We start from the raw sequence: 12,347 nt of genomic DNA on the forward strand, positions 1-12,347 counted from the left end.
GGGGCCTTTTTTTTTTGGTTTTTGTTTTTCCAGTTGTTTTTTGCAGAATGGCTAGTTGGATGCCAGTCACTTTAGCATAACTAGAAAGGGAAATTTCCACCCACTTGTTCTACTAAGAGTTTCAAAGTTTTTGTTTCAGACATGCAGTACTTACCGAATTTTGTTTTAAATATAATATGAGGTAAATATACAACTTCTTTTTTTCTCCAAATGGATAAACATTTTTTTGGCTCCATTTATTCAACAGTCTCTATTTTCCCTTTGAGATTTTATATCTACCACATAACAAAGTTTCATATCTGTATGGATCTGTTCCTGGGCAATTAATTTTATCCCTCTTGTCAATCTGTTCGTCCCTATGCTAAAAGTACTCTCTCAGTTACTTTAGTAAGTCTTAATATCTTCCAGGGTAAATCTTTTTCTTGTTCACCATCTTTAGATGGGCCTTATTTCTTCTTAGCCTTCACTTTTTCTTCAAACATTTTAGATCCATCAAGTGCTATGAATAATCATGTTGTAATTTACACAGAATTGCACTGAATCAATAAAGCAATATGAGGAAAATTAATGTTTTTCTATTAGTTTATCAGTTCCATTAATGGAACTGATGGAGTGTATCTCTCCATAATAAAATCAGTCACCTGTAACATTTCTTATAAAGTTTTATAATTTTCCTTATATAGGTCTTTCTTTGTTACATTAACTCTTTGATAGATGATATTCTTGACACTATTTTTAATGATGTCCACTCTTGCATTACATTTTTGGTGGTCTACTGCTAATATAAAAAATATATATAACCTTCTTTTGTATATTAATGCTATATCTAGCCACTGATAAACTCTATTATACCTACTCATCTATGGTTTCTGCCTATCTATCCACATTGTCAACACCTCAATACAAGTGACTATCATTTCCCAACTGAATAATTGCAACAACTTCTAATTAGTCTCCCAGTCTCTAGTTTTTCACTCCTAGCCTGAAGCTAAGAATTCTTTACTGGTACTGCTATCTCTCTGGCCTTGTATACACTGTTCCTTCTCTTTCCATCTCTTCATGGTTAATCTAACTTCTCCTTATTCTTTTAGTTTCTGATTACTGTCCTCAAACACTTTTGAGGCTAGGTTAACTAGTCTTTTTATGGGTAGAATACCACCCACAAGTATTAACTCTTACCTTAATTCTGTATTTCTTACTACCTTCAATTTTTCTGTGTCTCCAATTAAACCATAAACTTTGTGAGGATAAGCCTTCATCTTAATTTCCAGAACCTGCCACAGATATTCTAATATATGGGAGATCAACAGAAAATTGTTCAGTGAATATAAGAATAAAATCTCACTTAGACTTGAAAGACCCATTTGAAATGGTATAATCTTATGCCATGTTGCAGATTAAGAAACATACAAATTTGCATTGTGACTCAAGAAATGTTAATCTACCCTACTACTTTTAGAAAGTATGTTCAAAATACATGATAAATGTTTTTACTATAAAAACAAAAGTTTAAAAAGTTTAAACTTGTGTTTTAAATAACTACAAAACTATCACCTATGAATAAAATAAAATCAAAAAAGAATCAAAGGTCAATAGTCAACAACAGAAAAACTTACAATTAAAATGTTAAAAGCACTGTGATTTTTATTAGGGTAACTAACCATCTGAGTTTGCTTAGACACATGATTTTCAATGGTAAAATGAAGATGTCCCAGGCAAACCTGGGGAAGTTGGTCACTCTAATTTTCATACTAATACAAACACTGACATTTATATGAAACACATGTTTAGACTGAATACTTTTAATTTTATGATAAATCATGTAAGAGAATATTTTGGACATGTTATGATTTGGGGGTCATGCAGACTGTATTCAAATCTCAGCATCACATTTTTTTATTATAAGCAAGTTATCTGGCCTCTTTGAGCATTAAGAAATATAAATATTTCCTGACAATAGTATAAATATTTTAGAAATCCTAGAACACACATCTTAAATGCAGAAACACACACACACAATTTCACTTTCATTTCTTACACACAAACTTGTAATAAAATCTTACCTGTATTACTTCTTCTACACCAGTCATCTGATATTTCCTCATCCTTTCAAACACTGAATGATCTGCACAACCCCCCTGTGGACCATATTTATGGGGATACTCTAAAACACAAAGAAGAAATGCTATTACTGTCACATGTTAAGATATGACAAATTATCTTATAAACAAAAATGTAACCGTCATAATTCATGAAAGCCAAAATGCTTATTGAGCACCAGTGGGAAAGGCATTATGCTAGGTACTCTAATTTTAAAATATGACAAGTGAGGACTTCCCTGGTGGTCCAATGGTTAAGAATTCATGCTTCCAATGCAGGAGGTCCAGGTTTGATTCCTGGTCAGGGAATTAGAACCCACAACTAAGAGGTCAAATGCTGCAACCAAAGATCCCACATGCCACACCTAACACCTGGCATAGCCAAATAAATAAATAAACTTCCGTTTTAAAAAAGTTTGGCAGGTTCCAAAGTTCTCCTTCAACATCACTGGTCTCTAGGCATTTTTCATATAAATGATTTGTGAGTTCTAAAAAAGAATAATAATCATTCTTTATTCTGGGTTTAAATTTCCAAACCTTGCCCACTTCAGATAAATAGAGCATTTTAAGACTGCAATTTACTTCATTTTGTAATTTATAACTTTCCTGTCAAACACATTAAATTTCTTATTCTGCAAATATATAAAACTACTTCAATCTGAACTAGTTAGGCTAATATAGTATTTATTTGTTTGAATTCCTTCAATGAATACCAACTAGCCTTAAAGGAAAGTAATGTAGAAACATGCTCCATGGCATGGTAAAAGTAGACTGAGTTTAAACTTCTTCAATGTATAATTCAAGTGAATGCTTTACAAAGCAGTAACTATTTTATCATCATTTGTTTTCCCTTTCTAATTAAACAGTGATTAATTTTGCTTTAACTGAATTGTTTCTATTTACAGACAGCTGTTCAATTTAGTGTAGTCGTTTAAAAGTTTATTCCACTCTCTCAGTTCTTATACTTCTCCCTTGTTAAGGTTCGCCTCAGTTCATGAACATATTTTATAACTCAATCTAGTACCCGTAATTAAGAGAAGTGTCAAAATAAAATACCAAGACATGGGTGAGAGGGGAAGCACTAAAACATCTGTAAGTAGCTATAGTTATAATACATAGAATTAGAATTAAAAACACTTTCTTGAGTAAATCTAGAACCTAAAGTGGACACTAGTGACCTATTCCATAAGAAATACTAATTAACTATTACAATATAAATCTAAACTGGCTGGTAGGAGGCAGGGGTTAAGGTCAACCTATCTACACTGATATAGTAGCTATAATTTAAACCTTAGTTTTTACCAGAGGTCAAGACTGCAACAGCTGTAAATTCCCACCTATAAATGTGGAAGAAATGATAGACTTAAAAATCTACCATTTTGGAACTCCATATGCATAAGCTGATATAGGCAAGGATCACCCATTCCCAGGTGGCACCAGTGGTTAAAGAATCTGCCTGCCAATACAGGAGATGAAAGAGACCTGGGTTTGATCCCTGGGTCAGGAAGATCCCCTGGAGGAGGGCATGGCAACCCACTCCATATTCTTGCCCGGAAATCCCATGGACAGAGTAGCCTGGCAGGCTACAGTCCACGGGTTACAAAGAGTTGGACGTGACTGAAGCAACTTAGCATTCAGTTCAGTTCAGTCACTCAGTCATGTCCAACTCTTTGCGACCCCATGAATCACAGCACGCCAGGCCTCCCTATCCATCACCAACTCCCGGAGTTCACTCAGACTCACGTCCATCGAGTCAGTGATGCCATCCAGCCATCTCATCCTCGGTCGCCCCCTTCTCCTCCTGCCCCTAATCCCTCCCAGCATCAGAGTCTTTTCCAATGAGTCAACTCTTCGCATGAGGTGGCCAAAGTACTGGAGTTTCAGCTTTAGCGTCATTCCTTCCAAAGAAATCCCAGGGCTGATCTCCTTCAGAATGGACTGGTTGGATCTCCTTGCAGTCCAAGGGACTCTCAAGAGTCTTCTCCAACATCACAGTTCAAAAGCATCAATTCTTCAGCACTCTGCTTTCTTCACAGTCCAACTCTCACATCCATACATGACCACAGGAAAAACCATAGCCTTGACTAGACGGACCTTTGTTGGCAAAATAATGTCTCTGTTTTTTAATATGCTATCTAGGTTGGTCATAACTTTCCTTCCAAGGAGTAGGCATCTTTTAATTTCATGGCTGCAATCACCATCTGCAGTGATTTTGGAGCCCTAAAGCCATTAGGTCAAATGTACAATAATAGGATATTCAAAGTTCCTGAAAGCATCACCTCATAGGTGGTGGTTTAATCATTAAGTTGTGTCTGACTCTTGTGACCCAGACTGTAGCCCCCCTGGCTCCTCCATCCCTGGGATTTCCCAGACAAGAATACTGGAGTGGGTGGTCATTTCTTTCTTGAGGGGACATTCCCAACCCAGGGATTGAACCTGTGTCTCCTGCACTGCAGGCGAATCTGAATGGCTGGAAACAGACAAACGGAGAACGGCAAGAGTAAAATTGGCACCAACTACAGTAGCCTAGATTCCTGAGTCATTTCTTGAAAAAAAGCTGACTGATGATGAATATTCACATTAAACTGTTACAACAGTGAGAAATGAGGTTTCAGTGCATTTTGTCATTTAATTTGGGACTGTCTGGTACTGCAAGCAGCATTATCTTATACACAGTAAAAAGTTTTGTTAAGGAGAATAGAAGAACTCATTCTATATCTGAGCTGCACTGGCATTTAGCAAAGTTTTCCTGTCACAGTCAGTATCAAAATAATCTTGGCCCAGCACATCAGAAAATGTTTAGCAGTATTCATATTTGCCACTATTTCCTGAATATTTTCACCTTAAACTAGTTTTCACTTATCCCAAGATACAACATTTGCCCCCGAAAAAAACCAGTCAATGGTTAAATCGAAGACTGATAACTACATAGACTCTACAACACTCAGATTAAACATTTTGCATGTCTAGAGAAATAAAGTGCTGTTATCATTTTTCAAATAGTTTTTTCAGAGAATTTACTCAGTCAAAATTTTCAGTTTTAGAAACCAGAAAGCTGTGATGTTCATTAGGAATTTAGTTATAAGTCCCTCACACAACAAATATGTCAAAACAACATTTTTTATTTTCATATATAATTCAGTTTAATTAATACACTTCAAAATATAGTGAAATCAGTTGCTATGCCTGATTTTATTCAAATTTAAGAAATACCAAATATCATAACATAATCGTGACAGATATTAGGATTTACCTTTCATTCAAAGCATACCATAAAATGTATTTTGAATCTCCTCCTACACAGGCACAAAAGAGCTGCTACAAAGTACTTCTGGAAGAGATAATTTCCTCACCAACACTTGAACAAATTATATGTGTATAGCATTTAACTAAACATCTGACAAAACTGAGGAATGGAACAAAAATATCCTTATCTTAAAGAACTGTAACATCATTTTTAATGCAATGATAAGGGAAGTCAACAAACAATATACATGTCTGATTTATATATAGTCAGCAGTCCCTATTATATAGTATCTCAATAAAATATATTTTCTAAGATATTAATAATGTTGAATACTAAGCACACTGGCATTCTGTATCATCAATATACCGGTACTGATGCTAGGCCTGTGACCGTTAGGATTAAGGTAATCAAGTTAACTACTGTCTAATGGGTATCTCATCTACTTGATAAAATACATAGTTGACTTATATATGTAAACATATACAGATACATACACGTATGTATTTGTGACATTGTAAATGCAGGTGATATTGGGGTCAATCTCTTCCCTACCACGCCTCCACATGATCAGAAGTCAGGCAAGTACTGGCATAATACCATACCATCAATAGGCTAATATATCAGCAGGAGTTGACAGGAAGCCAATTAAACAACCATCCATGTAGCAGGCTATCACTCCCCAGTAAAAAAGGTAGCCTGGATTCAAAAGCAAGATTGCCATGTCCCTATCTCACTCCTAATAGGCTGCATTTGGCTGGAATCCCTTGATGTTCCACAAAATCACTTCCTCTGGTCCATCATGACAGGGGCCAAGAGAATCATTCTGCAGCACTCCTTACCTCTATCAGGAGGATTCCAGCAAATACCAAGGGAAACCCCAGAACTCTCGCTGTTCACAGAGAGACATTCCCCTGACCCCCACTTCCTTAAAGACTCACAACTGTCTACCATTTTCTGCCTTGGGCCCATTAGAACTATCTCACTGGGGCTCAGCTTTTATGGTCATGAGACTATACCACCAAAGACTTCAATTTACTATAAGTTTTTGCAGCCTCCAAATCACTACTTCCCTCTATTATCTTATTTTTGGCTCCTAATTCACCACCACTCTCTCAGACACCACTCCATCATAATTCTTAGTGATTTCAACATTCAGGTTGATGATACTTAAATACACTCATACTACCTTTTCTCCGATGGTCTTCTCCTACCTCGATTTCTCACTTACATGGTCATACTTGTGAACCTGTCAACACTAATTACTGAAACCTCTTCTCCATCTCAAATTTCCTCATCCTACTTTCCACCACTCATCTTTTCAGAACATTCCCCCTTAGACTCAGGCAATCCTTCAACATCTAGAAAACCCTTCAATCCACCAATGCTACTGTCCTGTCCACTACTGGATATTCTCTTTCTCTTTATTCAGCTTAAATCCCAGAGTCGATTATTATTATAATTACTCCATTCATTTACCTTAAACTCCCTGGCTACCTACTCTTCCCAACTCTCAAACAAAACCTGTTAAAATTCAACTCTCTACTAAAAAAAAAAAATTCAACTCTCTACCTGTACCCCTCCAGTTGAATGCAGCTGGAGAAGAAAATGGTAACTATAACTATTCTCATTCAAAAATTATAATCTGTAACTTCAAGCAGTTCCTTTATGCCACCTGGCAATCATAGTGCATTTCCAGAGACCCTTCTCAATCCTATTTCACTGTTTAACTTTACCACATTAGGTGTTCAGTCCCTAAGTCGTGTCTGACTCTTTGTGACACCGTGGACTGCAGCATGACAGGCTTCCCAGTCTTTCACTATCTCCTTGAGTTTGCTCAAACTCATGTCCATTCAGTCAGTGATGTCATCCAAACATCTCATCCTCTGCCACCCCCTTCTCCTCCTGCCCTCAATCTTTCCCAACAACAGGGTCTTTTCCAATGAGTTGTCTCTTACCACATTCATAGAGGCAATAAAATTGACCAAGTAAGCTTAAACTATGCAAAGTTATCTTAATAATCAGTGGAGGAAATTACAACTGTTCCATGACCTTCAAAAATTTTTGTCAAAATATTGAAACTCTATTATTTATAAATGTGTAGGGAAATAAAAAATAAGACTATTTATATTTAGTATGCAGGCCAGGAAGCAACAGTTAGAACTGGATATGGAACAACAGACTGGTTCCGAATAGGAAAAGGAGTACGTCAAGGCTGTATATAATCACCCTGCTTATTTAACTTCTATGCAGAGTACATCATGAGAAATGCTGGACTGGAAGAAACACAAGCTGGAATCAAGATTGCTGGGAGAACTATCAATAACCTCAGATATGCAGATGATACCACACTTATGGCAGAAAGTGAAGAGGAACTAAAAAGCCTCTTGATGAAAGTGAAAGAGGAGAGTGAAAAAGTTGGCTTAAAGCTCAACATTCAGAAAACAAAGATCATGGCATCCGGTCCTATCACTTCATGGGAAATAGATGGGGAAACAGTGGAAACAGTGGAAACAGTGTCAGACTTTATTTTTTTAGGCTCCAAAATCACTGCAGATGGTGACTGCAGCCATGAAATTAAAAGACGCTTACTCCTTGGAAGAAAGTTATGACCAACCTAGATAGCATATTCGAAAGCAGAGACATTACTTTGCCGACTAAGATCTGTCTAGTCAAGGCTATGGTTTTTCCAGTAGTCATGTATGGATGTGAGAGTTGGACTGTGAAGAAGGCTGAGCGCCGAAGAATTGATGCTTTGAACTGTGGTGTTGGAGAAGACTCTTGAGAGTCCCTTGGACTGCAAGGAGATCCAACCAGTCCATTCTGAAGGAGATCAACCCTGGGATTTCTTTGGAAGGAATGATGCTAACGCTGAAACTCCAGTACTTTGGCCACCTCATGCGAAGAGCTGACTCATTGGAAAAGACTCTGATGCTGGGAGGGATTGGGGGCAGGAGAAGAAGGGGATGACCGAGGATGAGATGGCTGGATGGCATCACTGACTCGATGGACGCAAGTCTGAGTGAACTCTGGGAGTTGGTGATGGACAGGGAGGCCTGGCGCGCTGCGATTCATGGGGTCGCAAAGAGTCGGACACGACTGAGCGACTGAACTAACTAACTAATATAAAACATTAGAAACATCAAGAATTAGTATATTTAAAAGAAACAGAGTGTTTTATTTCTTTGTAAATTGTGTTTTATATATCATGAATTTTAAATATACATTCTTTTGGAAAGCCTGATATTTAGGATTAAGAAAAAAAAGTTTCCAAAGCCACAAAACAGTATTATATATGCTTCAAAATCTGTCAGCACAATACTCTCTTAATAGAAAAAACAAGAAACAAGTATAAAATGTTTCCCATATACTTTCAAAACTTCTAAAAGAGCCTATTTTCCCTGGTCACCACATAAACTATGAAAATGGACAATGACATTTCCCTCTAAAATTACTGACAATATAATCCCCATTTCTAGAAAAAGCCTTTGTTCCACTAATGAATAAGCCCTCATTGAGATGCTAAATCATAGGATGCACTGTAGTTCCCCTGAAAAGGCCAAACAGCATATTCTTTCACAAAGAATGAGTCATTGGTGTAGAATATCCAGCCTATTTAAAACAAAGATCAGCTTTAAATCTAAGGCCTTTCTTCCAGTTCCTTTGCATGCCAACCTCTTGCTTTTGCTTTGTTGTAGGAGGCACAGATATAAATAATACATATATTGTGATACCACCTCAAGCAGGAAATAGCTCTAATTAACTCTCGATCATCCACTCCAGGAAGGGGAAATATTTACAGTTTAGATCATCTGCCCCAACAGAGTCACACATAAAACACCCACTTCTCACTAGATACTAACTACAGTAGACTTAACGTCCTCACTACTCCCAGCAAGCCATCCCTCCCTCAATGTGGCTGCCAGGTTAGGAATTTTACTGCAGAATCCAAAGCCTTAGCTATGAGATAACTCTAACAATCAAACTTGGTATAATTTCTCTAATAATGAAACAGTTTGGTGTCATTTCGAGGGGCTCCAAAGAGCTCTAATATACCATAGTCCTTTATGTCTCAGTGCAGAGAAGAATTCGGTGAGAGCAAAGTGATAGATAAGAAGTGATTTATTACAATAGGACCCTTGTGAGGCTTACAAGCAGGCAGGGAGAAATTCCACATCCCGAGTACTTACTGGGCTAGTTTCATAATCAGGTAAAGTGGAGGGGGTGGAAAACTTTATCTTTCTTGAGTAGACATCATGTATCCATCATTAGTTTCTCCTCCAGGTTGGGCAAGGGAATTTTCTTATCCCTACATGGTCAAGCTAAGTCCACAAATTATTGTTTTTTATGTGTACAAAAAGCATGTCCTAGGGACCATTAACTTACTGAGCTCACTGGGCAATCAATATGTGGGTCTCATCCTACCACTGTTTTATTGTTTTGGGGAATGTTCCATGCTTCTGTTGCATGGTTTTGTTGCTAAGGAAGCTGGCTTGGTTTTGTCATTAAGCAAACCTGCTTTCTTAAGTAATCATTAAATTATAGGGATCTCTCACTTTTTTCTACTTAAAATCCTCTAGGCAGGATTAACTATCTAATCATCATTTGTCCCTTTACTCTATCAATAACACACTATGAATCACTAAATTCAATCAAATGACCCAACTTTTATGCTAGTCAAAGAATTTAAAAGAGAATGGCTCCATAGACAGTTACTGTACAAAAACTTGCTTTGCTAGTATCTGAAAGGTAGATAGGTGAGGTCCTTCCCCATAAAAATGCCCTTTATTCCCAAAGCTGCCAAAAACCAGCAAGGATTCACTGAAACAATAAAAAGAAGAGGAGGCTTTTTTTTTTTTTTCCTTTTCAAGGAGAGATGGTGAGTTTAAAGGAATGGAAGAACAGGTCAGGCAGCCCCCAAATATCCTTCCCCCTTCTAATTCCAGTGGTCAGAGGTCCTTTTCTCCCTTTCCCCATCCCTCACAACCAGTCTCCGTTTGGGGAGGGTGGCGAGACCAGGAAAAGAAAGGTATAGTATGAATGTCCCTGGGAAGGAGAGTAAGCTAAAGAGGTCCCCTTTTCCACATGCTCTCACAACACTGATCTCCAAGGAAACAGAAACATGGAGCTGGTCCAGGCATGTCCCTTCCCACGTATAGTTTTTAAGATGGGCTGGTGTTGGGGGCCAAGGGAGTCATGGGTATCAGGTCAATAGGAAATATGCTGCTCTATTATTCTGATCAGCAGACTCTAGATGGCATTAGGACAGAAACTCTGCCTTGTTCATCCAATATATCTAGAAGTGTCTTGTACAGATTAGACACTCAAACAATATTAACTATTAAACTAATCTATCGTTAAACCTGTAAATCTTAAAACTGAAATGGAATGAAAACTTGTATCATACTGATTTAAAGTGACCATTAACTCTATTTATTTGATTTGGCACTATAAACCTATACACAGAAAACAGGTCACTTCAGGCCAAAGACGCTAGTTTCTTTTCTGAAGTTCCTGAGCTGCAGCAGCTAAAAATAAATATGGTCCTAGCCAGAATAATATTTATCTTTCTCCTATTATCACAGATTCTTATCTCCAGCAGTCAAAAGTCTACCCTTATCTTCAAGGTTCAAGTTAAATGCCACCTCCACTGGGAATCTTCCTACATATTCCTATGGGTCCCCCAGTGCATACCAGTGCTTTGATGACATTTCTGATATAAAATTTATCACATTGTGACTCTCAATTATTTACTGAGAATATTCCTGAAGGTTTAAAAAGAAGTCTCAATCGTTCCTGTATATTCCCAAGTCAATAAACACTTGTTAAATTTAATTTTTCAGTCACAGCTGATTTTCATGCCTCTTTTCAAAGCGCATCAATTAACTAAAGATCTGTAAATTGTTGGCTCCAACAACATCCTTTTAACCTTCATTCTACCTGCAATAATTAGGCACTGTCTATCATTATGTTCTAAATCTCTAACTACTTTACAGATTGACTATAAAATAGGGCACGTTCAAAATTAGGGCCTGTATGCACATAAATTTCCTAATTAAATGTCAGTGTTATTCCTAATTTTATTAATTCATTTACAAAACTAATAATGGGAGGGAAAAACTATTATTATCAAACATAAGCAATACAAGAATAAATGACACAAGAATATATACCATCAAAGAGCTTACCGTCTAGCTGGGGTGTCAGATATGTAAACAAGAATTCCATTTAAATATCTGCTTGCTAAACATTAAGTCTCTCTGCAATCATCCACAGTTTATTAAATAATGGTTGAATTTAATTTACTCATCCAGCCAACAGCAATTTTCCTTCCATGCCTCTTCTCAAAGGTCATCATATGACCAATGGTCTGAATTCAAAACATACAGAGGACTCACCAATGTATCAATCGAAGTAAAGCGAGGATACCCAGAACTAAGGGGGCAGAAAAGGTTTCCAGGACATTATACCTGGATTATATTTTGAAGGATGAGTGTGGGTTTGGCCAAGAGAGAATTTATACATAAGCAACATGAGCATTTGTTCAGCTCTTTCGTTTCTACAAGGCTTGTCTTAAATTTCCAAAATGCCCCCTCTTTAGAGCCAAGTTAAGCCCGTTTTAAGGAGTATATAACATATAACTGCATTACATAAAATTCTAGATAATGCAAACTCACCTACAGATTGGTGCTTGAGGAAAGAGAGGTGGGAAGAAAAGAAGGACTACGCTGAGGAGAAGGAAGCAACTGGGGGCAATGAATACGCAGACTATTCTTGATTATGCTGACAGTTTCACAGATATATACATGTTTAAAATTACCAAACTGTATACTTTACATATTTACAGTTTATCTTATGGCAATTTTTCCTCAATGAAACTGTTTAAATAAAGACGAGACAACCAAAAACAACGTATAAGCTTCAACTGCATCTTATACATACGTTTTTCTAATGCCACTTTTGTGGAGCAATTAGAGAAACAGGCCCACAATGTCAAGTTTCTA

The 12,347-nt window shown here is 37.1% G+C and overlaps 1 protein-coding gene across 1 annotated transcript in view; it reads right to left on the reverse strand.

The window, feature by feature from the left end:
• Positions 1-12,347, reverse strand: part of ADAM10 (ADAM metallopeptidase domain 10) — a 144,957-nt gene that overhangs the window by 51,827 nt on the left and 80,783 nt on the right. Inside the window, exon 7 of the mRNA XM_068992556.1 lies at positions 2,064-2,164. Within this exon, the coding sequence (XP_068848657.1) occupies positions 2,064-2,164 (101 nt within the window). The remainder of the gene's footprint in view (positions 1-2,063; positions 2,165-12,347) is intronic.

This window comes from Capricornis sumatraensis, chromosome 2 (assembly GCF_032405125.1).
Source record: "Capricornis sumatraensis isolate serow.1 chromosome 2, serow.2, whole genome shotgun sequence".
NCBI lineage: Eukaryota > Metazoa > Chordata > Mammalia > Artiodactyla > Bovidae > Capricornis > Capricornis sumatraensis.